Source organism: Sinocyclocheilus anshuiensis, unplaced genomic scaffold (genome assembly GCF_001515605.1).
Source record: "Sinocyclocheilus anshuiensis isolate Anshui unplaced genomic scaffold, SAMN03320099.WGS_v1.1 scaffold1546, whole genome shotgun sequence".
Taxonomy (NCBI): Eukaryota; Metazoa; Chordata; class Actinopteri; order Cypriniformes; family Cyprinidae; genus Sinocyclocheilus; species Sinocyclocheilus anshuiensis.
Genome location: NW_015547737.1, coordinates 504,601 through 531,814, shown reverse-complemented (window position 1 = coordinate 531,814; position 27,214 = coordinate 504,601). Strand labels below are relative to the sequence as shown.

General features: G+C 38.5%; 1 protein-coding gene and 1 pseudogene across 1 annotated transcript in view; both read left to right on the top strand.

Annotated features, from left to right (window-relative positions):
* Positions 1 to 6,350, top strand: part of LOC107704409 (transmembrane protease serine 9-like) — a 7,964-nt gene extending 1,614 nt beyond the window's left edge. The window contains exons 4-14 of the mRNA XM_016507329.1: positions 253 to 428; positions 498 to 539; positions 617 to 730; positions 1,897 to 2,062; positions 2,148 to 2,430; positions 2,698 to 2,832; positions 2,907 to 3,294; positions 3,887 to 4,055; positions 4,159 to 4,424; positions 5,117 to 5,250; positions 5,577 to 6,350. Coding sequence (XP_016362815.1) covers positions 253 to 428; positions 498 to 539; positions 617 to 730; positions 1,897 to 2,062; positions 2,148 to 2,430; positions 2,698 to 2,832; positions 2,907 to 3,294; positions 3,887 to 4,055; positions 4,159 to 4,424; positions 5,117 to 5,250; positions 5,577 to 5,738 — 2,035 coding nt within the window. The 3' untranslated portion in view covers positions 5,739 to 6,350. The remainder of the gene's footprint in view (positions 1 to 252; positions 429 to 497; positions 540 to 616; positions 731 to 1,896; positions 2,063 to 2,147; positions 2,431 to 2,697; positions 2,833 to 2,906; positions 3,295 to 3,886; positions 4,056 to 4,158; positions 4,425 to 5,116; positions 5,251 to 5,576) is intronic.
* Positions 6,351 to 8,833: 2,483 nt separating this feature from the next.
* On the top strand, positions 8,834 to 18,942 carry LOC107704430 (ectoderm-neural cortex protein 1-like; annotated as a pseudogene).
* Positions 18,943 to 27,214: the final 8,272 nt, after the last annotated feature.

Sequence of the window (27,214 nt, the reverse complement as noted above, 5' to 3'; positions counted from 1 at the left end):
TTTGATTAGGGTGGGAGCTAAACTCTGCAGGACACCGGCCCTCCAGGACCGAGTTTGGGCACCCCTGCTGTAGAGGATCCATTGGTGAGCAAGTGATGTAATGCTAAATATCTCCAAATCTGTTCTGAAGAAACAACTCATATAATCTTTGATGGCCTGAGGGTAAGTACTTATCAGAAAATGTTCATTTTGGGGTGAAATATTCCTTTCATTGAATTATGGTATTTGATTAAGAGTCTGTGACTCTTTCAGGAATGCCAACACAAATGTTTTGACAACTCTACGTTTGGTCTTCCGGATCTCTCAAGTGCAGGGGTATACAGAGAGTTTTGTTCAAGACCTCCTCCGCACTGGATTGAAGGCCATGCTGAATGGGAAACCCATCGTTGTCCCAGATTACGGAGAGATCAGTAGCATCATCCTTCTTGGTATGCCAGTTTCCTATTAAAAAAAAATTAAATAATAGTGTAATTTTGACAATTTTTTTTAAATTCCAGGGGCAAGTGGAAAATCATTCTATGAGATTGGGAATGACATAAGTAAGATATAATTATATTGTTGATCATATTTGAAGGTTTACTGAAAACTGCTCAGATGCCTTTGTTCTTTACGGCAGGTAAATGTCCTGAAGAAACATTCACTTGTGACAACGGCGAATGCATCACAAAGCTAAATCCAGAATGCGACTTTATAACCGACTGTGTTGATGGTTCAGATGAAGCCTTTTGCTGTAAGTGTCACCATCTTGCTATTATGCTAACATTTAAGCTAGCTGTTAGTTTCCTTCTTGTACGTTTAAATGTGCCATAGAATGGAAAACTGTTATTATTCAACTGGCATAGTTGAATAATAACAGTTCTGTACATGGAAATGACATACTGTGAGCCTCAAACACCATTGTTTCCTTCTTATGTAAATCTTGTGCATTCAAAAGACCACTGAAAAATAGGTGAATCAGAACATAACAACGACTGTGACGTTACAGTCGGGATCACTAATAGTTACGCCCCCAACATTTGCATATACCCCCCCATGTTCTAGGCAAGCCGGACCTGCACAGCCAAATCGTCAGAAGTTCTGCAGGTATTGTGAAGAAACAAGCGAGGGAGAAAGTATTGAAATATATATTTTCCCTGTGTTTCCTTCCTGCTGTGTGAGCTACTGAAATTAGCTGCACTGTGAAACAGCCAATCAGAGCAGAGCTCAACATTATTATTCATGACCCTTCCAAATAAGGTAAAAACAGACCATTTCATTCTAGGGACAAATCCTAGGGTTGTAAATGGACATGTAAAACCGTTTCTGGAGATTTTTTGCCTTTACCTAAGCCACATACCTTCTATGTAGATATCAGAGAACAATTTAAAATATTGTATCAATGCATTCTATGGCACCTTTAAAGAACTAATTTTTGCCTTAATTGACATTTGACATTTTAGAATCAAAAGAGTTTAAAGGAGTGGAACATGTATTTATAGTGGTACTTGTTAAGGCAAACAACACAATTATCAGGGGTTAGTGATTTGAACAAAACACAAATCCTAAACGTACATAATATTGCTACAGATGTGAATGTTACCTCAAATTGTAAAGCATAATGAGACAATGTGTGCTATTAAGCTATCTATGGATTTCAGACTGATGGACAGCAATACTGGCAAAAAAATAAAAAATAAATAAATCAATAGACTTAAAGATGTATACTATAAACCAAACAAAACAACCTAGAAATCACATAGAATACCCTTGGAAATGCATAGAAACATGCTAACAGCACTAAAAATATATTAGCATCCAAAGAACCCTATGTGGTGGAGAGTTGCACACTCACATTGTCTTCAGAAAAATCGAGCTTATTTTATGTTCTTTAATCGTTAACCATTGTTTCTCTTATAGCCTGTGGAACACGTCCAGCCATGGCTAACCGTGTTGTGGGTGGTGAAAACGCCCGTCATGGGGAGTTTCCCTGGCAGGTCAGTCTCAGACTGCGTGGCCATCATACCTGTGGTGCATCCATCGTCAACAATCGCTGGCTCGTCAGCGCTGCCCATTGTTTTGAAATGTGAGGAATCTTTCTTGTAAAATCTTTATCAGCCCCTCACTAGGCACGAATGTATATCTAAATATGTCTTCCTTATATACCAAAGAGAAAACGATCCAAAAGATTGGACAGCTCTTGTGGGAGCCAATCTAGTCAGTGGAGAGCAGGACGAAGCCACCACAGTAAACATCAAGTCCCTGGTTCTCTCTCCAAGCTACGATCCCATGACCACTGACAGTGATGTGACTGTGCTGGAGTTGGAAACGCCCTTGACGTTCAGCCCTTATGTTCAGCCAGTCTGTATCCCATCATCCTCTCACATTTTCAGTGCTGGGCAGAACTGCATCGTCTCTGGCTGGGGGGCTCTTAATCAGTACACCAGTGAGTATGTTTGATGTTGCGGAAAACATCTGAATATTCTTTGGCTTGAGTTTTTTTTAGTTTAACTCAGGTAACCCCACCCCTAAACTGCACCAAACTCAAAACAATCTGTACTTGGTCACTTTACATGTCAATCAGGTGCTCTTTTCTTGCCTGAGTTCTTGGTCTTAATAAGATTCCATGAAGACCAGCCATTTTGCCACAAGTCAAAAGTCTGGCTGCTCGAGACTACCTGTTTTAAGACTACACCTCTTTGTGCCCGAGCAGGAGAGGAGCCTTCTACATTACAGAAGGCAATTGTGAAGATCATTGACTCGAAAGTTTGCAACAAGTCATCTGTATACAGAGGTGAACTTACCCAAAATATGATGTGTGCTGGTTTTCTTCAAGGGAAGGTGGACTCTTGTAAGGTAAGGGTGATGGCAAAAATGCTTGATTAAAAAGTATTTAAAAATTAATTATTCAACATGGTTTTGTCCTTCAGGGAGATTCTGGAGGCCCTCTGGTATGTGAGGTGTCCCCTGGACGCTTTTTCTTGGCTGGCGTGGTGAGCTGGGGAGTGGGTTGTGCACAGATCAACAAGCCTGGGGTCTATTCCCGCGTCACCAAGCTCCGCAACTGGATTCTGAGCTACACCAATACTGCACCAACAATCCAAGTTGGCCCCACAGTCCCTAGCATCACAACCACTGCGCTTCACATCAGTAAATCTATAAACCCATCCACTGAGCATGTCAATAATGATTATAACCCTACTCCTGGGAACTGCAGTGCTAATTACAACTGTGGCGGAGACATGTGCATCAGCAAGACAAACCCAGAGTGTGACAGAGTCAGTGACTGCCCCAATGATGCAGATGAGAAAAACTGTGGTAAATAATCTCTATCTATAATCTCTACAACAGGGGTGCCCAATCCTGTTCCTGGAGAGATATCGTCCTGCAAAGTTTTGCACCGACCCTAAAGTGATCAAGATAATTAAGACCTTCAAAAACACTTAATAATTACAAACTGGTGTGTTGTAACTGAATTTTTCAGGCAGGCAGGCACCAGGGTTGATCGTAGGATTGGGCACCCCTGCTCTACAACAATCCCTTTGGTTTGCACCCACATTAATGAAGTATGGTTAACTAGCTAGAGTAGACCTTCGTCAGGGTAAGTGCCATATTTAACAGTGCATGAAAGAAATAAGGGTGGAGATACAGTCCGTTCAAAAGCTTGTACTGCCACCAATTTTCACAACCCAGAGTTCTTTTGCACACTGTAAGAATTGCATATTTTCAATGTTGTGTCGGCTGATTGACACCAAGTTGCACAACTGTACAACCCATTGAACAGACCGTACGTGCATCCCTTACAGCCTCATTTTCATTGGTGTAAAGGTAAATATGGCATCTACCCCGACTAAGGCCATTGAACTAGCTTGAAGAACAAGAATAAAAGGGTCACCTGATTACTTTGTAGACTGTGGGAATCGGCCAGTCATCGGCCAGGAGAGGATTATTGGTGGCGTCACCGCCCATAGAGGTGAATGGCCGTGGGTGGGCAGTCTGCAGTACCAACGCACTCACCGCTGTGGAGCTACACTTATCCACTGCAAATGGCTCCTGACCGCAGCTCACTGCTTCAGAGGGTAGTGTACCTTTGACTGACGACTACCCAACATGCTCCACTTTCAGATCTGGAAAGAGTTGAACAGGGAAGAGTTACTATTTATTTTGTGTTTTCATTAATAGTGACCTGAACCCTTCCAGCTGGACGGTAAGTCTCGGCTCGGTCATTTGGTCTGGAGTGGGTGCTCTGGTGATTCCAGTGCAAAGGATCATCCCTCATCCTGCTTTCAACAGCAGCACCATGGACTTCGATGTGGCCCTGGTTGAAATCTCCATCCCCACTCCAAAGTCCTACACCATCCAGACTGTGTGTTTGCCTTCTCCCTGGCATATCTTCAACAAAAATATGGAATGCTACATCACTGGATGGGGTGCTGTGAGGGAGGGTGGTAAGTTTGGGGTTGATCAAGGTGATCAAGACAAAAACTTAAAACTAGTATAAAAAACTAGATATCTTGGTGTGGACCCAGGTTTGACTGACCTTAAAGTGTGGTCAATGTAAAAGCAACTAAAGTTCCGCAACAAAAGCACACTTTAGTTCCGAACTAAAGTGTGCACCAAGGAACCTTACTCATGTTTTCCATCTTTTTGAAAAGGGGTCTGGAATTTGACTTAAATTAATCATCATACATTTCATAATGAATGTAAACTCAATCCAAACATGAAATGCCATAATGCTAAAAGTAGACCATTTCCATCATGGGTAGGAGTCAAAGTACCAAGTATGAAAACAACACAAAAAAAAGCTCTATACTGTGGGTATAGAAAATAATCACCCCTCTTTGAAATAATTCTGAAATTATTATTTTTTTTTTTCTGACATGTTGGTATTTTATTGTTCACTTGGATGTTATAAGTTGCACTGAGTAAACACAGCTGGATAAAACAAAAACTGTGAGGCTGCAAAGCAACAAAATGTGATTATTTTAAAGGGGATGTGATTCTTTTCTATACCCAACACACTGCAGTTCCTCTACTTGAAGTCTTGTTCCAAAAAGATATGGACATAATTATGACAAGATATGGACATGATTTGTTTGACAAGGTCTGTTGTGACACATGGTCTGTTTATCTCACATAGGTATGATAACCAGTTTGCTGCAAAAAGCACAGGTTAGTATCATTGATCAGTTGGACTGCCAGCAAGCTTACGGGGCTGAACTTACCAACATGATGTGTGCTGGCTCTATGGAAGGAGACAGGGACACATGTTTGGTGAGTTTCTGGTCAAGAACTTGTTTCCAGTATTGAGGTTTTCTGAATCCCACTATCTGAAAGAGTCAGCAGTTGCACATTCTTGTTCTTGTAGGAGAAATCTGAATCACTTTTTCTGAAGCACTGCTGCACTTATCCAACGATACTTAATGCTCCAAGTCTTTTTTTTTTTTTTACCTTAAAACATCCACCATGCCTCTTAATCTGATTACATAACCCAGCCCAATGTAATTCAACCATATCCTTGAGTTTTCAGCAGAATTCTGTAAATGTCATACCTTCCATAAAAACACCAATGAACGCAGTGGTCTTGTCTTTGTCTACAGGGAGACTCAGGGGGCCCTCTGGTGTGCCATGAACCCCAGGGCCGGTGGTTTCTGGCTGGGGTGACCAGCTGGGGTCACGGTTGTGGTCGACTTGGCTTCCCAGGAGTTTACATGCAAGTCACGGCTGTCAGAGAATGGATATCTACATACCTCCCTTTATAAAAATACATTCTAGAAATATCCTCCACCATCATTCTCACAAGTGACGTGCAGTCGTGTCTCTCAACTGAAAAGAATGCATGAGACTCAAATGGACAACTTTACCAACAGGTTCATACTGTACTGTCGAAATATTTATTTTTGGTATTTATTAACAATGCATTCTGGTGTACAAAGCAGAAGCCCTTGATGTGTTATAGCTGTTGAGGTGATTAAACCATGCGGCCCCAACTGAATCTGCAGACATTTTTAATGTAAAGATTTTGAAGGAAACATCAGTGGAGATGTTCCTATTTGGAAGGCTGCAGATTCCTTGTGGCCCTTAGCTTAAAAATATGTACAAATAATAATAATTTTGAAGTGGTTTTCACTTCAAATGAAAGTTAATAAATTATGGCGACATTTGCTTGCCTGAAGTTTGATCAATTCTGATTTAAAGAGATATCACCAGCAGCACAATTTTTATAACTACAAATCAAAAAAGACTTTAAAAACAAAATTAAGGCAATTTGCTTGGACTTGTTTGATGCATTAAGGCCAGAAACATACACTAGTACAGTGGTTCCCAACCCTGGTCCTGGAGGCACCCCAACACTGCATATTTTGCATGTCTCCTTTCTCTGACACACCAATTTCAGGTCTTGGAGTCGCTACTAATGAGCTGATGACCTGAATCAGGTGTGTTTGATTAAGGAGACATGCAAAACGTGCACTGTTGGGGTGCTTCTAGGACCAGGGTTGGGAACCACTGCACTAGAACAACAAATCAAAAGCTAAACCTCAATACAAAACCTGGAACTAAACCTCAATGCAAAAGTCTGTGCCATTAAACAAGATGCTTTTTAAAGTGTTGCTCTGCCATGACAGAACTTGACCCGGCTGTAGAAGACAGTTTGTGGAAAGGCATGCTATAGCGCCCCATATGGCAACGCTGAGAATGCAACATGTACAATCATGTACTTGCTTAGTGTTTCAGTCCTAATTTGTACAAATTTCACAATTTGAGTTGAATTACTGAAATAAATGAACTTTTCCACGACATTCTAATTTATTGAGATGCACCTGCACATTATACAAATAATTAAAAAAAAAATCTATAAAAAAATAGACATTTCGAAGCAAAACCACTGAAATTATATTTTCTTTACTTCAATCTTGTTTTATTTACACCAAAATCATTATTTATAGTATAGTATAGTGGTGGTATCCCATTGTAATATTATGGTACTTTAAAATAATTATATAAATAGATACGGTATTTAAATGTTTTTGCAAGAATACCATGGTACTACTTTGGCACTTTCTGTATTGATTTCAGACGTTTTGTAGTACAAGTACCATGGTATTTTGGACATACTTTGGAATACCATAGTATCTAAATCAATGTATACCACCACTGTAGCATGGTGCCACCACCGTACCTTTTGAAAGAGTACCATATTCATATACTATGGCATTCACAGTATTTAAAAGATTACCGTGGTAGTAACATGGTACGTGTTAAAAACACATTTTACCATAGTATACAGATAAAGACTTACAAAAGGACTGTTTGTACGATGATACAAGTCTAAAATATCTGGATAATACCATGGTACTTTTTTTGTAAGTGTACACAGTGATAAAGTTTGCTACTTTGCTATACAACTATGTTTAATGATAACCACCATTACATCTACTTGCTACTCCAAATTATACCACGTTACCATGGTACATTCCTATTAATCCATATATTCAGCAATATAAAATAATAAAAACTATCCAATACATGCCTCTCAAAAACAGACTTACTAGAAAACTATTCAACATCATAAGAGGTTCAAGTCACTTACCTGCAGCAGCTCTTGCGCGTTTGCAACAGCAATCTGAACTTTGACCTGCTCCATTATAGTGCCAGTGTCCATTTTACCAGACGAAGCGCCCGAAGAGAAATCTGAACCGAAACTGTCCATTTTACACACTTTTAGATCTAATAACAGTGACACACTGGATTAAAGTCAGTGTCGCTTCGGTACATGTGATAATTTTGCCCTTGAGATGAACCAGAAGCGCTCCGGAAAACATCCTGCCTGTGTACTTATGGGAAATGAAGTTTTTAACTACAGTAAAACTAAAACTACAAAAAAAAGTAAAGTATACAACTAAAATCATAAGTAGATGAATTTTAAACGACAAAAATATTCAGATTTTAAAACGATTAATCATTTTTGATTTAACACATTTTGCAATTTTAAAAGGCAAAATTTATAATAACAAATTGTGTTTTCTAATGGTTTCGCATTATTGCAATATGGGTTCCATCCAGTAGGTGTCGCTACAGTCCAACAGGTAGGTTATTGCTGTGGAGAAAACATTTTAAACCGTTTTTTCTTCAGTGTCATTAGTTATTTATAATAAACAACCATATAAATAAACAATACAGTAAAATGAAATAATAATAATTTCTAAACGTGTCCAAAGCCATAACAGGCAGTGGAAGCTGAAAGTGTAAAACCTGCCAGAAGGATTTCGTTAGGAAAGTCGGATATAATTGGTGTTGAAGACTATGTAAACAGGGCATTGAGACAGTAACGGCTGTTTAATCTCTAATAACTCTATTAGACATGAACACTAAGTGTTGGCAGGGGGTCTGACAGTAATTAACAGCCATAGAGTACAGTGAGTGTTCACTCATTCACAGCACAAGTACACTGGTGTTGTTTGTACAACAACCTCTTCGAGGGTGAAAGAAAGATGCTAAGAATAACACATGCCCTTCTTGTTGGCATAATTGTGTTGGAAAGCAAACATTGTGGATTGATACTAAATACCATAATGAAAGAGACTCAATGTACTGTGATGGTAGTAATGGTATAAATGGTACTTGTTTAATTTTTTTATGTAAATATTTAATTTTTTTTATAAAGTTATTATTATTTGACTTTGTAATTTATTTATACTGTATTTAAAACAGCTATTTTTGGTCTTACGTTCGACAATTTTTTTTTAAATGTCCATGCACCCACCATGCATTGTGTTTCAGTAGTCTCACAGACGTGTGCATGATCACTCATTCTCCGAAATACTTCTGATTGCTATTAAAACGCGTCCTAAGATCACCTCCTACACCAGGATAGGAGGAGCGACTGGGATCTACGCTACACACTCACCCACAGCTCAAAAATCACAGTAGTAATCACCGGCAGCGTAACAGACAGATCTCACAGACTTCAGATCTCATCTCGAGAAATGTTACTACTGAAACCTTTCAGCGAGACGTCTTAAAGTAACACGCGTCCTTATAAGTCGAATGCATACTGTACAAGTCCGTGCGTGAAAAGGAAATAAGGTAAAGTCATACTACTTTTGGTTATACAACACAATGTTACAATATACAAACGTGTATAGATTGATTATAACGTTACTGCTCAGTAGACCTGTCTGGCGAAAACCTGTCGCCTTAATCTTCGCTTTAACGTTAAATCGTTGAATACGTTGCGCAATAATCTTATAACATGTAATATGCACTTTTTCTGTATTTTATAATATTCAAAATATAGAATCTGTTGTATAAAAGTTACTTAAACGTTAATCAAAAAAATCACGTGTTGTCATGGTAACCAAAGTTACTGAAAAATTCATACCGAGTTTGAATGCATTATTTTTCTCAAGACAGCAATTGTAGAAACAACAAATATAGAAACTATGGCATTTTATTGATACCATGGTAAATTCAGGGGTCATTGTATCTTGGTTGGTCCAACTTCGAGATGTTTTGGTGGCTGTTTAAAGGCTTTCTGAAGAAAATTAACCATGGTTTTATTATAGTAAAAGTGTAGTAACCATGTTTTTTTGGCATATTGATTACCATTTGCATAACCACAGTTTTACTACAAATACCAATGTTAAACTATGCTTAGTGTAGCAACACCATGGTTAATTTGTGGTTTAACTATAGCAACCATGGTGTTTTGGGTTTTATTTGTAGTTAATTTTCGAAAGGGTAGGTTTGTTGTTTTCATAGAGAATGTATTTCAAAGCCGCCTTGTTATGTACAATATTTAAAATGTGGCGCAAAAACATATAAATGTTCTAATTATTCCAGCTTTCATTTTCATTCACTATTGTACTGCCGGTTGACAGTTAGGTTTCATACTGCTGTGCAGTGTTGGATTGTTTTATGCATAACTGAAATGATGAAATGATAGCTAAGAGCAGTAACTTTATCAGAGATCAAAGAGGACGGCGATGATTCATTTCCTATGAATCATGAACCCTCGTACTGAAAGAGAGAGCAATCTCAAGGTAAACGAAAAGCTGTAATGTTTTATTGCTGTTTAACAAATGATTATGGGTTTACTGCCGTCCAACGAGATGGTTGATTCCAAGTGTAATTGCCCTAACTATTATGTATCCACTGTCTAATTGTATGTTAAGGATTCTTAAACTGCTGAACAATAGGCCTTCTGAGTAATATCAAATGAACGTCCACAGATGATTTAAGATGTTAATATTTATCAAAAGGGGTCTGAAAGGAAATTGTTTATTTTTTATTTTTTGTCTTTTATCCAGTTTAAAGATGTCTGTCAGTAATCACGAGAACCGAAAGTCGAGGTCAAGCTCTGGGTCCATGAACATCCAGCTGTTCCACAAGACATCACATGCAGACAGCCTGCTTACCCAACTCAACCTCCTCCGCAACAGACGTGTCTTCACGGATGTAGTCCTGCGTGCTGGACATCGAGCATTTCCATGCCACCGGGCGGTTCTGGCTTCATGTAGCCGCTATTTTGAGGCCATGTTCAGCGGTGGTCTGAAGGAGAGTCGAGATGCTGAGGTCAACTTCCACGACTCTTTGCATCCGGAGGTTTTGGAGCTCCTGCTAGACTACGCCTACTCTGCCCGGGTGATCATTAACGAGGAAAATGCAGAGTCTTTGCTGGAGGCTGGCGACATGCTCCAGTTCCACGACATCCGTGACGCCGCTGCAGAATTTCTGGAGAAGAATCTGCATCCGTCTAACTGCCTTGGAATGATGCTTCTGTCCGATGCTCATCAGTGCCAGAGGCTGTATGAACTTTCTTGGCGAATGTGTCTGGCTAATTTTGCTAATCTATACCACACTGAAGATTTCCTCAGCTTGCCCAAAGATAAAGTTCAAGAGCTTGTTTTTAGTGAGGAGCTGGAGGTTGAGGATGAAAGTATTGTCTACGAGGCTGTTATTGACTGGGTTAGAGCAGACATCGGAAGGAGACACCTTGATCTTCCCGACCTTCTGCGCTGTGTTCGACTCGCCCTGCTCCCGGAAACCTACCTGCTAAAGAACGTTGCATCTGAGGAGCTTGTCATGGGACACAAGGTGGGCCGTGAGATTGTGGAAGACGCTGTCCGCTGCAAAATGAAGATCCTGCAGAATGATGGCGTTGTCACAGGCTTCTGCGCCCGACCCCGGAAGGTCAGCCAAGCTCTTCTGCTTCTAGGAGGCCAAACGTTCATGTGCGACAAAATATACATGATTGATCACAAGGCAAAGGAGATTACTCCCAAAACGGACCTTCCTAGCCCTCGCAAAGAGTGTAGTGCTTGTGCCATTGGCTGTAAAGTATATGTCACAGGTGGTCGAGGGTCTGAAAATGGGGCTTCAAAAGACGTTTGGGTCTACGTTCCCTGCATCCCCGTCTGTGTCTCTTAAACAAGTGGAGCAGTACAACCCCCAATCCAACAAGTGGACACTAGTTGCCCCTCTTCGAGAGGGTGTGAGCAATGCTGCTGTTGTAGGGGCCAAAAACAAACTCTTTGCTTTCGGAGGGACTAGTGTCAACAGGGACAAGTATCCCAAGGTTCAGTGCTTCGACCCCTGTGAGAACAGGTGGACTGTCTCGGCCACTTGTCCTCAGCTCTGGCGTTACACAGCGGCAGCAGTTGTTGGGAACCATGTTGTGGTCATTGGTGGAGATACAGAGTTCTCTGCGAGCTCCGCGTACCGCTTCAATAGTGAGACGTTCCAGTGGACCAAGTTTGGTGATGTGACTTCCAAGAGAATCAGCTGTCATGCAGTGGCGTCAGGGAATCGCCTCTACGTGGTCGGGGGCTACTTTGGGGCACAGAGGTGTAAAACCTTGGACTGCTATGACCCGTCAACGGACTCATGGGATAGCATAACAAGCGTACCATATTCGCTTATCCCAACAGCATTTGTCAGCACCTGGAAGTACCTCCCATCTTGAAGAAAATATGTCTCTTATTTGGTGAGTACTGTCCGGTGATACTGTCCAATTGACAACATTTGCCTTGACTACAAGCCCTCTCAGATGTATAAAGCAGTAATTTTGTTTGTTGGTGAAAAATGTCTAACTGTAATTAGTGCTGTTGGTGTCAAATAAAGACAACATTTTCCTTAATAGTTTGAAAAGGAATGTGGCAGCACAAATTACAGAGTAAAACGCATCTCTCTGGGGCGTACAGGCTTTTCCAAATGCTTCCAGCAAGAACAGGATCAGGTTCATGCTTGTAGTTCTGCCTATGGCAAGGCCTGTACCATTTTTTGCACATTGCTCCACTGAAACAGCGTGTGGTTTTGCTTCCCTGGGTTGTTTACAAATCCTCCGTCTTTTCTTTTAAATAAATGTCAGGGCTCATTGTTCTCGCTAGCACACACAGTAGCCAGACAGATAACAAACTTAAGTAATGGCTGATGATGTTTAGAGAAGGTGTGTATATTTGAGATTGAGGCCTAATGTTTGGAAGGAAGATTCAAGAATGGAGACCGGAACCTTTCAACTTGTCAGGTGGCATCTTAACCTCTTTATTTCTTGTAAAAGGCCTTTGCTTGAAGAATTCTCGAGTAACTCTCGCTAGTTCAGCTTCTAAAACAGCTCGTCAAGTTTAGCACACTTGCAGCTTGTTACCGAGAACTCAGCGCTTACTGAATGGAAGGATGCCTAGGGGAACTGCTGTTTGCCCTTCCTCAATAATAAACAGATGGTTTGGGTGGAGACAGACAGAAGAGAGCCTGCGAGGCCCCAGATCTGCAAAGCTGCAGCTGACAAGTCTGTTTTATCCTTCTTTGAGAGTGCAAACGGTGCAGTTCCAGCTCTTTTGAATGCCACTAATTTGCCGTTGATTTTTGCACAGAATAGCTTTGTCAGAAACGGCAAGCAAGGCATGTGGAATAGGGTGCAGCTATATTTTGCACCGTTTGGCAGCCAGCAGCTTAAAACTAAAAATACACATTGCTTCAGAAGCTGTCATCTCGTAACGGGGCGAGGAATACAAATAGAGAAAATCTCCTTCTCTTTGATGTTCACTTTTGCCACCAACCGACTTCCAGTACGCTTTACGAATATGCGTCGCACCAAAGATGCAGATATCTCAGAAAATTTCTCACCAGTCAGTCGCGCCCATTTAAATACAAATACATTTCCTTCCTATTGTCACTGCATATCAGTGCTGTGAGTCACTGTTTGACTTTGACTTGGTGTAGTTAACCATTGAGATATTCGATGGAACGCAATTCTCTCAACATACTTAGTATACTTTTTCTATCCCAACCTGGGATAGAAAGACATGGGTTGTCTGTATTTACTCGAACAATGATTTGACAAATACAGATTGGTTTCCTATGTTGATGAATGTAGCCTCACAGCTAACATAGCATCAATACCTCAAGGCTAACAGGAACCACAGCCACAAAACTCTTCTTAGACAACTTGGGTTATGTTTGAAACAGCATGCTAGCATATTTTTCTTGCAGTATTTAGTATGTGTACATCATTTGCCAACATATGAATTATAAAGCTGTGTATCCCACAATGCATTGCGCTTGATTTGATCTTCCATGGTTACAGATGAATTATATTTCCTGTCTTCAGGCAACTTTAATGTTTTCAAGCTGGCAAGACTAGTAATCCAAACTGTAACACGAGCTCCAGGGAGGAAGTTATCAAGATCTTCTCATTCTTTAGTCTTGCAGAGCAGGCTGTCATAACTGGCACTCATCCAATATACACCATATGAGTCTCTGTTTGTTGTATGACACACCTGATCTAGGTCAAGGGTCGGTTCCTGGCTCTAAGGACGGCTTTATTATCCACGGGGCGGACCAGAGTGACCCTCACAGTCAATACTAATGTTTTATTAATGTGCATCTTTTAAAAAGCCATCCGAAACGCTAACAAAAAGATCCTTTATTTTGGCATCTGCGTCTGGCCTTTCTTACCCGACACGCGCATAAAGTCACCGCGTCCCACTGAGCCCTTGCGGCGCAGCTGAATCTACATAAAGTTAATGGATATTTTTTCACTCCTTTGTCCGTGGAAGCAGCACCTGCGGAAAGAAATTTTATAATATAAAGGCCTCAAATTGGTTACCAGCCATAAATAGATCAAACGGGTAATTCAGCCGGGAACTCACTTGGTGTAATTAACTGCATTAACTGCATATCAGAACTGCATAATATTCATACACCAGAAGAGGTGAAAAGGTTGCGATCCGCATACAAACCGGCTTTGTTTTTCAAGCCAGGGGCGCATAGATCGAAAAGACCCGACATTTTTGTTAATGTAGAGATCAATTAGAGTTAAGTTCTGCAAAGAAAAAAATGCAAAAGAAAATGCCAGTGTGGTTTAAGCTGCCATCTTGTGATGTATATGTTAACCCGCACACTCTTGCTCATTAGTAAACATTGCCAGAATATTGAGAGGCGGCGCATAATGCAAAGCAAAGGGCGTTTCCTAATAAATAAGGTGCTGATTGGGATTGATCCGTTAGAGGAGCAGATCACAGATCACTCAGCGCAGAAGTTTACACAGCTGTCATTAATTCACCCCGCGACCCTCATTACATCTGCTGGAAGCATCAGGAAAGAGCTAGAGCCAAACCACTGCTTAACAATTTAGCTGTGCTGCAGAAATATTTAATAGTATTATTTAAGTTTTATTAAGGGTTATAAACAAGCAAACAATTAAATGTGAATTATACATATTACACTGAAAAAAATGTTTCATTCATCCAATTAAAAACATTTAGGGTAACGATTCACATCTATATTTTTTAACTTGAGCCAATGAAAAATAAATAACTTGCCCTAAGGGTATTAGTGTATTCACATTGAATTATATACTTCTATACAGATTTTATTAAAAAGCAACTGTGATACAAATATTTGGATAATATTTAATAAATGTTTTTCTTAATTTTTCTTAAATGTTTACTAGTAATCATGAAAATGATTGTTTTCACCATTTTTAAAATACATTTGTATGAGTGATAAATTAATTATTTAGCAGTCGAACAAATAAATAAAATTTTATTTATTATTTATTTAGTAAAAAATAATAACGTCCAGACAAGTAGATAAACCACTACTTAACCATTTAGCTGTGCTAAATAAATATTTATTTTATTTATTTCTTGGCATTGTTTAATTTTTATTAATGGGTTTTTATTACTTACATTTTATAGATGAATATTTATTTATCTATTTATTTTCAACTAGTAAAAATAAAGACATTTATTTGATCATTTTAAGTCTTACTACTTCCTGTTTTCACCATTTATTAAAAAAATTTGATTAATAATTTTGAGTGATTAATAATTTAACACCCAAATAACATTACATTAAAGAACATTTTATTTATAATTTATTCTGTAAAAATAACTTGAAAACAAATAAGTGCTTAAAAACAACTAAAAGGTGAGATTAACGCAATAATAATAATAATAATAATAAAAAACTTGGAATACAAAGCCCTTAAAAGCTGGAAAATGTTTTTTTTATATATATATATATATTTTAAAGTACGTAGTTGACTGCCTAATAAAACATGGTAGTAAATTCCAGAGTTTGGAAGCATGAAGTAGATGTAATAAAGACAAATAAGAAGGTTTTCAGTTTATGGCTGCGCTAGGTGATGAAAACAAGACCATAAAATCTATTAAACACAAGCTGATTGAATCCCAGGCATGCGTTCGGGTCTTTAGACTCACTCAAACTGGGTCAAAGGTCACCTGTCCTGCTGCTGCTTTGGGTCGGGCGAGACCACTGATGCTGATGGATGAGCACTTACGCAACACTGAAAAGTTCACTTCACCGAAGCATTTGTGTGGTTTGTGTAGCATCGCTTCTTACATCTTAAATTAAAGTGTCTCTGCCACGTCCCAGAAATAACACAAAGGTCTGAAATACGGTATGCTTATGTTTAAATATAACCGGCTCTGAAGCTGCTGTACTTGTGAAACGCTGATCTCTCTCTCAGGTAGTATTTTTAATGCTGCTGGAGTGTTGATCGTCTCAACAACGGAAAAACAGACACCGTGTCCGGAGAGGATGCAGTATTGGGAGAAACGAATAGCATTTGAATTTAGTGGCTTTTTCGGTCTGTTTTCAGATCTGAACTTTGACCCTCATGCATCATGTTCAAAACAGTATTGATTAGAGAAAGATCATTATGTCTGTCTGTAAAGGGGGTTCAAGCCTTTAATTACAGCAGCGGACACATGGAAACGTGTTGTGGTGTAAAGAGACTGCTGGGTGTGAACGGATCAGCTGGCTGGTTTTAGCAGTTAGGTCACAGTATTATCTAGACTTTACAGCGTTGTTAACCCTGTTAAACTCGAAATCAGCTTAAATCCTCAGCGTTATTCCTTGGAGAGCACACAAATGCATTTACAACACTCATAGCGTTCTTTACAATAAAATATGAATAATATTAATAATACAAAAATTATTACATTTTAATTAAATGATAGAGAATAATAATAAAACGGTTTAATATATAAAACAGTATAATATTTAAATGTGCAATTTTAAAAAGTTAATACAAAAAATCAGTTGAATAATAATAATGATAAACTGTGTATTTAAAAATATATATTTGTAACTATTTGCAACTGTGTAAACAAGCGGCCATTTATTTTCAGCATAATTTTCATTTACTAGCATTAAATCGTTTGTATTAAAATATTCGTACATTTTAAAATATAAATACAATAATAATAAAAGAATGAATTTATAATAATACTAATAACAAACAGAATATTGAATAAGAATAGTGTTGTTTATTAAACAATTGTATTACATATCTGAATTTTGTGCCATCATGTTGCTAAATTTAATACAGTAATAATAAAATATTTAATTTGATCTAAATGAAATATATAATATATAAATATATACTAAATAAATTGTATGATATTAATGAATAATAATAGTGTTAGTAATGTTATTAAATTCAATTATTGTATGATATATCTGCATTTTATATGCAATGTTGCTACATATTTAAAAAAAAGTTAATTAAAAAAATAAATAACATTGTATTTTTAATTTAATTAATTATTCTTAGTAAATAACAACAATAATAATAATAATAATTTGGATAATATTAATTCATAATAGTGTTATTCATTTTATTACATTAAATGATTGTATTATATATCTGCATTTTATTTGCCATGTTTCTCTCTGGATATAGGTTAACCTTTAGTCAAACGGTTTACACACTGCTAATGCAACCGCACAGATAAAATCCACTCTTAATAGGTCAAATGTTCAAAAACTCATCTAAAGGAAGAGCCTGTTTTATAGGTTTTGGAAAAACATGTTGGGAGATTGGAAATTAGGCACAAGTGAACTTTCATTACCTACATGTTTTAGGGGATGAGACCCATTTAACAGGGCAAGAACAATTTTATAGTACGTGTTTTAAAGCTCTTCTGAAATTAAAAGCACCTTAACATACCAAATGTGATATTATTAGTAGGTGCTTGGAGATTAAATTGAGTTACTATCGTATGTTACCAATAGTTTTGCGATGCACTCAGTTTCTCAAACTAATGTGAAGGAGTGTAGGTGAACCATGTGGAGTTCAACATGTGTAACTCATTCCCTGTTTTTCCGTCCTCAGATCTTCCGGCGTTCTCTGGAATGTGGCTGAGTTCCCCCCCCCACGAGGCCTGGGAATGCCGAGGGAGGGGAGACGCTTTCCTCCTTCACATTCACATGGACCTCGCGCTGGAAAGCAAGCCTTAGATCAGTCGGGTGGGTAACTATGGCAACCGGAGCCCGTCCCAGCACACCGCAGTCCTGACGGAGAGATGCAGAAAGCGTGAACGCATGTGTACATAAACTTACTAGGCATAACTCTTTAAAACAGGTTATTTTTAGCCTGAGGTTCCACGCTTCAGCATCTCGCTCACTCACATGGATCCTGCGCAGTCATAAATTAAGCAATAATTAACTCTTGCCTCTGGTTACTCACTTTAGCGCATGAAACTGGGCTCATTGTGTTCTTAGTAGACTTGGGTGACCTTTGAAAAAGGAAATGAACCCAAAATTGTAGAATAACTAGTTAGGCTTTTATATAGAATTTTTTTTTTTTTTTCACAAGAATATTCAAAACACTTCTCTGATTAGCACTGTATTCTTGTTATAAAAGTACTAGACAAATAGCCAGGCTGGGCTAATAGACGAGTTTGGGTGGTATTTCATCCCCAAATGATAAGAAATTAAGTCTGTTTTTAAATGGGTTGCATTGTGATATTATTTTCAAGCCAATTAAAGCAGATTCTCATTACCGTAATGCAAAAATGTCATTACCTTCTTGAACAAAGAACAAGAATGTAATTTTTAAAATGGTTAAGTATTAAGTATTTAAGCATCCATATTTTAATTGAAACTACCTAAAATAAATACTTAAAAATCCTAGACAAATTACGGTAATGAGGAAAATGCCCTTAATTGTTACAAAAATAAATGTCAAAATGTGAAAAAAAAAGAAGAAACAAATAAGAAATTATATTTTGCATAAAGAAAATTAAGCCTAATTTTAAATTGTTTGCATCGTGACATTATTTTCAGGGCCATTAAAGCACATTTCCTCCCTAAATTCTCATTACCGTAATGCAAAAAATCATTACCATAATGGCAAAGAACAGGAATGTATTTCTTATTATGTAAAGTTATATGCAGATTTTAATTTTAAAAACCAAAAATAAATACTTAATCCTGGACAAATTATGGCAATGAGGAAAATACCCTTAATTATCAGCAAAATAATGTCACAATGCAAAAAAAAGAAGAAAGAAAGAAATAAGAAATTAAATTTCGCATAAAGAAAATGAAGCCTGGTTTTAGATTGTTTGCATTTTGGATTTATTTTCAGGGCAATTAAAGCACATTTGTCCCCCACATACTCATTACTGTAATACAAAAAAGTCATTACCATAATGAAAAAAAATTCAAGAATATACATTGTGTATTTAAATTTTTTTTAAAAACATGGTAATGAAGTAAAATGTTCTTAGTTGTCATGAAAAATTCACAATGCAAAAAAACAAAAACAAGTAAGAAATTATATTTTGCATAAAGACAATGAAGAATATTTTTAGATGGTTTAGATTGCATTTTTTCAAGGCAATTAAAGCAGATTTTCCTCCCAAATTCTCATTACTGTAGTGCAAAAAAGTGGTTACCACAATAGAAAAAAAATCAAGAATATATTATTCAAATTGTATATATATATTATAATGGTATTTATCCTAAAATAGGCTTCATTTTCTTTCTACAAAATATTACTTGTCACTCAACTGTAGGATAACGTGTAGTTTACAATGTGAATGACATTCGCTTAGTTTTTAAGGTGGTTAAACTACTAAAGCTGTGGATTCCTTCTTAATGGTTTTGTGCCAAACCTTCAATAAACGGTTTTCAAAGTGTACGAAAGCCTAAGAAACTTCTTAAATGATGTTGCCGTACATGTAGCCTTGATTATGTTCTATTATTGTATGTACATTTGTGAAGTATATTGTATTTTCTTAAGTAGATTTTGCACATTGTGTCCTTCTCACTGTTGAACGGTCATCTACACTCATAAAGGTGTTTTTCTTAAACATTATTAGAATGTGCTGCCTGAAGCCAAAGAAAGCAGCACAGATAGTGACATGTTACCTGCTAAATGTTGCGTTATTGTGAAATGTTTGTTTCTTTGTGTTGTGAAATGTCTTAATTTGTGCATATATTTTTGATATCACTGATTCTTTTTCAGTTTTTTGGACATTTAACGCCAAATATTATTGTTTCTAACTTCTGTCAGTCATACAGTAGGGTGTATTAAAGACTTTTTAAATAAAATGTCTGTGAAAATGCTAAGCACTTGTTCTTTCGTTTTGTAGAGCGAGGATTGGATTAGCAGATTAGCATGACTAGGATCCACTGAGTGACAAGGAATGTCTCGCACCTTTCTTAACTTGCTAGATATGCTGGAATTCTGAAATTGTCGGTCACACCCAGTCGATTTTAACCACAGCGATTTTCAGCTGCACCAGAAACTGGAGTGTAAAGTTCAATTTCTCTGCACAAACTTTATGACTTCATGTTGCTATTTTAGCTCAGAGATGGTCTTCTTCTGACATGACTCTGTAGAGGGTGTGTGTACATGTCATGGCACCAGCCTCGGTCCACTCATTCCCGGGCAGGTGTTATTAGTGCAAATGCCAACGAATGGCACCGAGACTCCAGACTGCGATCCTTTGCCCAGATTGTAGGGAAGAGATCTGTCTGTTGAAACAAAGAGACATAAATGCAGTCAAACTACTGTTTATTGCAGTAGTGAGCATTTATTACAAAAACACAACATTTCTTTCAAATGAACTTTGGAGAAACTGGCCAGATGTTGGTAAGTTTCATCCAGAGACAAAACCCACTTTTGAGGGTCGTAGGACCACTAATCAAATGACAACGCCTTGTTCTCTCACCCTCAGGCCATCCAAGATGTAGATGAGTTTGTTTCTTGATCTGAACAGATTTGGAGAAATGTAGCCTTCCATCACTTGCTCACCAATAGATCCTCTGCAGTGAATGGGTGCCATCAGAATAAGAGTCCAAACAGCTGATAAAAACACCATAATAACATGCAAGTGATGAAATTCTAAACGTCTCCAATTCTTTTTTTGTTGATGAAACAAACTCGTCTACATCTTGGATGGCCTGAGGGTGAGTATGTTCTCAGCAAATTTTCTTTTTTGGGTGACCTATTCCTTTATGATATCAACGTTGAGTGATGAAATCAAACATTCTTATTACATCTCAACCAATTCAGTAATTTCCAAACCAAATCCATGGCCGAGCTCCAAGAGACTGGTTGAAAAAGACATTGATACAGAAAGAGCTGGCCTGGTGCCCGCCAGACACTCTTGAATAAGTTATGCATGTGGAGGTCAAAAGCCACGGGTCTGTGCACTAATAGAGCCGATCAGAGATGCCAGATGGGAGAAATCCCTAAAAGCAGCTGGACACAATCCCATGGGGAAGAAAACTGGGTTTTCCAGACAGATGTCATTGTAAAAACGATTTTGCAACTACTGAAACCTTTGCGATAAATAGCATGACGGTTTAAACTAGAACAGAAAAGTTTGACTAATTTTGAAGTTGGCTTAAAAATCCTTGCGAAGTTTAAAGGTTATTGAGGTAACTAATACTTTAAAATTTACCAAATATGATCAAACAGACTGAAAAAGGTCTTTGCCGTTTATCCCTTTTATTTGACAAAAATAGGTTGTACAAAGCATATATATTTATATATTGCATTGCTGGCTTTTGTGTACTGGAAACACTGGAAAAAAGGCGGCAAAAAACGAACTTCATTCATCACAAGCACAAGTGTATTCAAGCTGAGCATGTCGACCCGCTAAGTGCTTCAGGTGTGAGCGCAGATGGGAAGCAGCATCTGAATGAATGCGGCGAAACACAAAAAAGGCACAGGGATCCAAGACATCTTCCTTTCAAAGGGGTCCTGGCAGGATGTGTGCGGGCGCTAGCGTGTTTTTGTGAGACTCCTCAAAAGCTCCATTGTCATGCAAAATGAAAAACCGTCGAATTCAAAGAGATTTCGCCGCTGATGCAATTAATGCGCCACGCATAAATAGACGTTTGAAACTTGGCAGAAGACAAAAGGACTAGCCAGTGCGGTCTGGAAAGGAAGGACCGCCACAGCATGGACAGAAAGAGGAGGCGGTTGGTGTACTCCGCTTCAGTGTGTGTAGTTGGTTAACGCTGGTCGTAACCCTGAGACGAAAGGGTGCATTTGGGTGGAACGGACACTAAGGGGGGGAACAGGGGTTGAAGCCCCCCCTTCACCTAAATACTGGCGTGTGTCTGCCAGGCGGATGCGTTCAGCTGGGGTGCCTCCAGGAACACAAAGATCCTGCATTAGTTAACAATCAGCTTCCAATGGTTGCTCCCCATGGGGATCTTACCTCGAAGGTTTAGGCCAGAAGCATCCTTTCCAACCGTCCACCTCCTCAGAATCTCTAATCACAACTAAATCAATGTTATTACACACTCCAGGAACCTCCGGCAAAGCACATCTTGTTTCTTATGCTCAGAAAAAATTAGGCCCTCCAGGCTCTATTCAAGCTGAGGTTTATTGCCCAACCAACATAGCAACTCCCATACCTTAAGAAATGCAAGAAATGTGTTGTTGTCGACTCTGACAGACAAGTCAAAGCAACATGTAGGTGAAAAGTGGCCACAAGCAGACGCAATTCAGGCCATCTTTGACCGCAGGCAGCTCAAAGTGCTGACGCCTAGGTGGGTACAGGTACTTTCCTTTAGTCTAGTCGAGATGTGATCTTTCAGGAACGTTAATGGTTTTAATGGTTCCTCAAAGTCCTGTGGTGTAACTGGAGTGAGCCACCACACTATGGCATAAACAGCATTTAGACAGACCTCAAGGTGTGTGAAGCAACACTGTGATGATTTATGAAATTATTACCTTTATTAAAATGTGTTGCATAACTTTAGAAGTGACATGGTAACCCATACTCAGAATTTGTGCTCTGCATTTACGGAGCAGTGGCCAGACATTTTTAGCTGCAGTGCCCAGGGAGCAACTGGGGGTTCAGTGCCTTGCTCAAGGGCACCTCAGTGGGTATTGAAGGTGGAAGGTCACTCCCCCACCTACAATTCCTGCCGGTACTGAGACTTGAACCCACAACCTTCGGGTTACAAGCCCAGCTCTCTAGGCCACAACTACCCCCAACTGTATTGTTTGTATTGTTCTCCAATACAAACCTTGATAGTGGCTTGACGAAGTCTGAAGTTAGACAGACAGACAAACAAAAGCCTTGAAGTTAGACAGACAGACAGACAGACAGACAGACAGACACAGAGATGAGAGGATAAGTATATGTACAGTTTGTTGTATAACAGTAAAAGAATGAAGAACTTTATCTGATCTGTATCTCTGTGGCCATAAACACTGACCCAAGTAACCCAGAATGTTCAAAAATGCTTAAATGTGTTCTTGCCCATGTTAATGGATGATGAGAACTCAGGACAGGAAGCATAACTGACACGCTTTAACACGCGTTGAAGGTTCTCCTGGAGCACACACATAAATCTTCCCTCAGTAAAATGCACATCACTCTGCATTAAACACAAAGAGATGGGAGCTACCATCCGCCTTGCCAAAACATCTCTTTGTCTAGACGCCATAAAACAAGCCAGTTATTTGTGAAAACAATAGTGCACAGAAATCTGAGTCTCTAGAATTGAGGCAAGAGACTTTTGAGAGTGTTCCACCAGAAACGGCCAGCGGAGAGGAACAGCGTTTTGCGGAAGTGGGGGAACGATAATCACTGTTTACACAATGGAGTAATTACACCAAACAGCAAGGGGGTGGCTGGGAGGGGCGGCGTGGACAGAAGCTTCGCTGACAGATCTAGCGGTGCTCTGATTAACAGTGAATGTTATTATGTGGCGGCAAGCTTTGATGCTCAGCCTTGTGCGGTCGATGGGCTCAGGTTGAGGCGTAGCATCGAATTTAAAATGTTTCTCGACTCACAGTAGTCAACAGACAGAAAGGTTCTGAAAAGTTGCTAAATTCAAAATTGAAAACGTTTTTCGACTCGTAGTAGGTGAACAAAGGGAAAAAAAACATGATGAGAATTGTTCAACAGAAGAATGTTGATATTTGCCATAGTTTGCGAAGATTTCCCAATGTGGGAAGTGGATTCTTCACCCCTTAGCTCAAATGGTGACAAAGACAGCAGCTTGACATGCCACAGATCTTATTCACAAGCATTCCAAGGACGCTTCACATGTTTGGATGCTTGAAATAGTTCCTCATCACCATAATGCCCCTTGTTTGTTTGGGATGAGTGGGATTCAGTGCTATTTCCTGGAGGAAAGAAAAAACAAGAAGGAATGAGAGTGAATCGTATCTCTAGGACGGGACAGAACCGTGATTGGACCATTGTGTCATTCAGACAGGGTGGGGGCAGATGGTCTCTTCTCGAGTCTGCCCATCCCGATATGGGCCCGGTTGATAATTACGGGCCCCTCAACTGAAAAGGCACTCGAAAAGTGACATCAGGATGAATAATACAACAAAAGGAAGTGAGGCGTCTGTCTGCGCCCGTCTCTAGGGTGTTGGGGTGTCAGCCTCTTCAACTCGCAAGGTTAATGAAGCAGCTGCGGGCAAGAACGTTCCTTGGCTTTTTGTGTGTAGCACCATATGATGTACATCTAACGTCATGTGGTTTGTTTCTGTTAGAAGCTCAATCATATCCTTTACCATATCATTTTTTTTTTTTTTTTGATGAGCCAAAGATTTTATAGCAAACTTAAACCCAATTTTTGAAATAGAAGTCACTTTTTAAAAGAAAAAATTAGAATTGTCAGAATTAAATATTTTTACAGAAAAAAATAAATAAATTTAAGGTTGGAGCTGTGGCCTATAGGAAATGTCCTCGTAAAGGGACACGGTTCTTTCGTAAACCTTTCACGTTCCCAAAAGAAACATTGTGTTTGCTTACAAAAAGTTTGTGATGGAAATAATATTAGCGGAAGGACAAATCTATACGTCATTGATTTTGCAAACAAGTGCCAAGTTTGTTAGGGGAACGCAATAGTTTTCCGAAAGAATGCAAATGTTTTACAAGAGAACACAAAGTTTCTTGGAGAAACAATACTTTTGAGTGAGAATGCTAAGAAGTTTTTTCAGGGGGAACACGGAACAGTTTTACAAAAAGAATGCATGTTTTGCAAGTGAATGCAAAGTTTCTTAGGGCAATGCAATAGTTTTGTGCGAAAACGCAAATGTTTTGTGGGCGAACGCAACGTGTCTTAAAGGGTATACTCCACCCCAAAATGAAAATTTTGTCATTAATCACTTACCCCATGTCGTTCCAAACCTTTAAAATCTTCGTTCGTCTTCGGAACACAATTTAAGGTATTTTGGATGAAAACCGGGAGGCTTGTGACTGCCAAGAAAAATACACTGTCAAGGTCCAGAAAAGTATGAAAGACATCGTCAGAATAGTCCATCTGCCATCAGTGGTTCAACCGTAATGTTATGAAGCGACGAGAATACTTTTTGTATGCGAAGAAAAAAATAACGACTTTATTCAACAATTTGTCTTCTCCGTGTCTCTCCGCATTACTGTAGCGTCATTTTGGAGAATATCCGCTGAACGCAAGCAGCGTACACTATTCTGTGTCAGCCGCGATACAAGGATACGTTTTCTACGTGTATTTACGATTTGATTTGAATGAAAACAGCACATCCGTGCAGCGTGGCTGACACAGAAGAGCATACGCTGCTTGCGTTCGGTTGAACCACTGATGGCAGATGGACTATTCTGACGATGTCTTTCATACTTTTCTGGACCTTGACAATGTAATTTACTTGGCAGTCAATAGGACAGTCAGAAGCCTCCCGGTTTTCATCCAAAGTATCTTAAATTGTTTTCCGAAGACGAACAAAGCTTTTACAGGTTTGGAACGACATGGGGGTTGAAGTGATTAATGACAAAATTTTCATTTTGAGGTGGAGTATCCCTTTAAGGAACGCAACAGTTTTGCGAAAAAATGCAAATGTTTTGTGAGTGACGTTTTTCAGGGGAACGCAATACTTTTGTGAGTGAACGCAAAAGTTTTGCAAATTAATGCAAAAGCATCAAAATATTTTTTCCCTCCCATCTCATATATTATTATTATTTTTTTTTGTAAGCACAAGCTGCTTTCAGTTTTGGTTTGAAAATAGTTGCTGCAGCAACCATTTTCAAACCGCTAAAGAAAATGAATAAATATTATCTTTCATTCAGGTCTGTGCTCCTATATTGTAACGTTTATATTTTTTGTATTTTAAGCACATATTATGCCTCATACATGAAAAACGAAATCAACAAATTTCTGTGCAAATTGTGAAAACTTTATGTAAATTGTTGGTAATGATCGGTTTTTACGAACAATTTACAAAGAAACTAATTGCTCATCTATGTCATGAACCGACTCCCCAAATGCTCAAAAATGCTTTTTTTCTTATGCCGACAATTTATGGAAGAATGTTTTCACGAAATATGCAAATTATACACAATAGCACCAATTTACGCAACAGTTGTTTTATCAACAGTTTACAAACTTCTACACACAAATGTTATACTTCATGAACAAGGCCCAATAAATAGAGCACATTTACACATTTAATTGCCTTTAATTTTCAAAGAAAAATGTTAGACAACCTGTGGAATAATATACACTTCAATAAAATGCTGGAAATAACATTGTGCACCTTTACCCAATTAATCAAAACTAATAACTGACAAGATTTACCAATTATCAAACTAAGCAGCAGTAAAAATCCTCCCATGAAACCAAACAGGACTTATTTTTTCAACAGCCATTTGGCACAAGAACTACATCAGACGAGCATTTTTATCACAGATTGCCATCCACACACACACACACACACAAAGATTTTACTATAACAGCAGATTCTTCCCAGGCCACTTTATTGGATTACACCTCTACAAACTTATGAATAACGTACTATCAGTCAGCAGTAACCTTATCTTCGCAGCCATATTTCACTTTTCATGATGATAAACAAAGAACAATAACTTCATTCATCACCATTCTACATTCATATCGGTCACTTTACAACAGGTGTTCTTTAAACACTACAAAGTATTACCGAAAAGCAATAAAGATAAAGTCATTAAAGTTGTTTCCATGGACACAGAAAAAAAACAAAAAAAACAATACGCATTAATTTTTATGGGGTCAGAACAGGAAGTTATATGGCCAGCATGGAACATGATTGCCGGTGCAGACTTTGCAGAGCTGTTATGTAACAGAGAGGGATATTTTAGACACTGTCAACACTGAGAATAATGCAGGCAGATTGCAGGAAATTCTTACGTTATTAAAGGGAAAATAAATGCTGCTAGAATTCTAGTCAAAAGCAGGGCTCCATATTAGCTGTGACTAAACCGCTTGCAAATTATTCAAATAAATAAAAAACTGCAACAATAACTTAATTTATATATGCAGCCAGAAATATTTTTGTACATCCATATGTGCTTTAGTATGGAAGCCTGTTTCTGCCACGGAATAAAAAAAAAATAAAAAGGTAATTGCAACTTTTTAATCTCACAATTTTGACTTTTTTCCCTCAGAATTACAAGATTAAAAAAAATGCTATACAGTTATTTGCTAA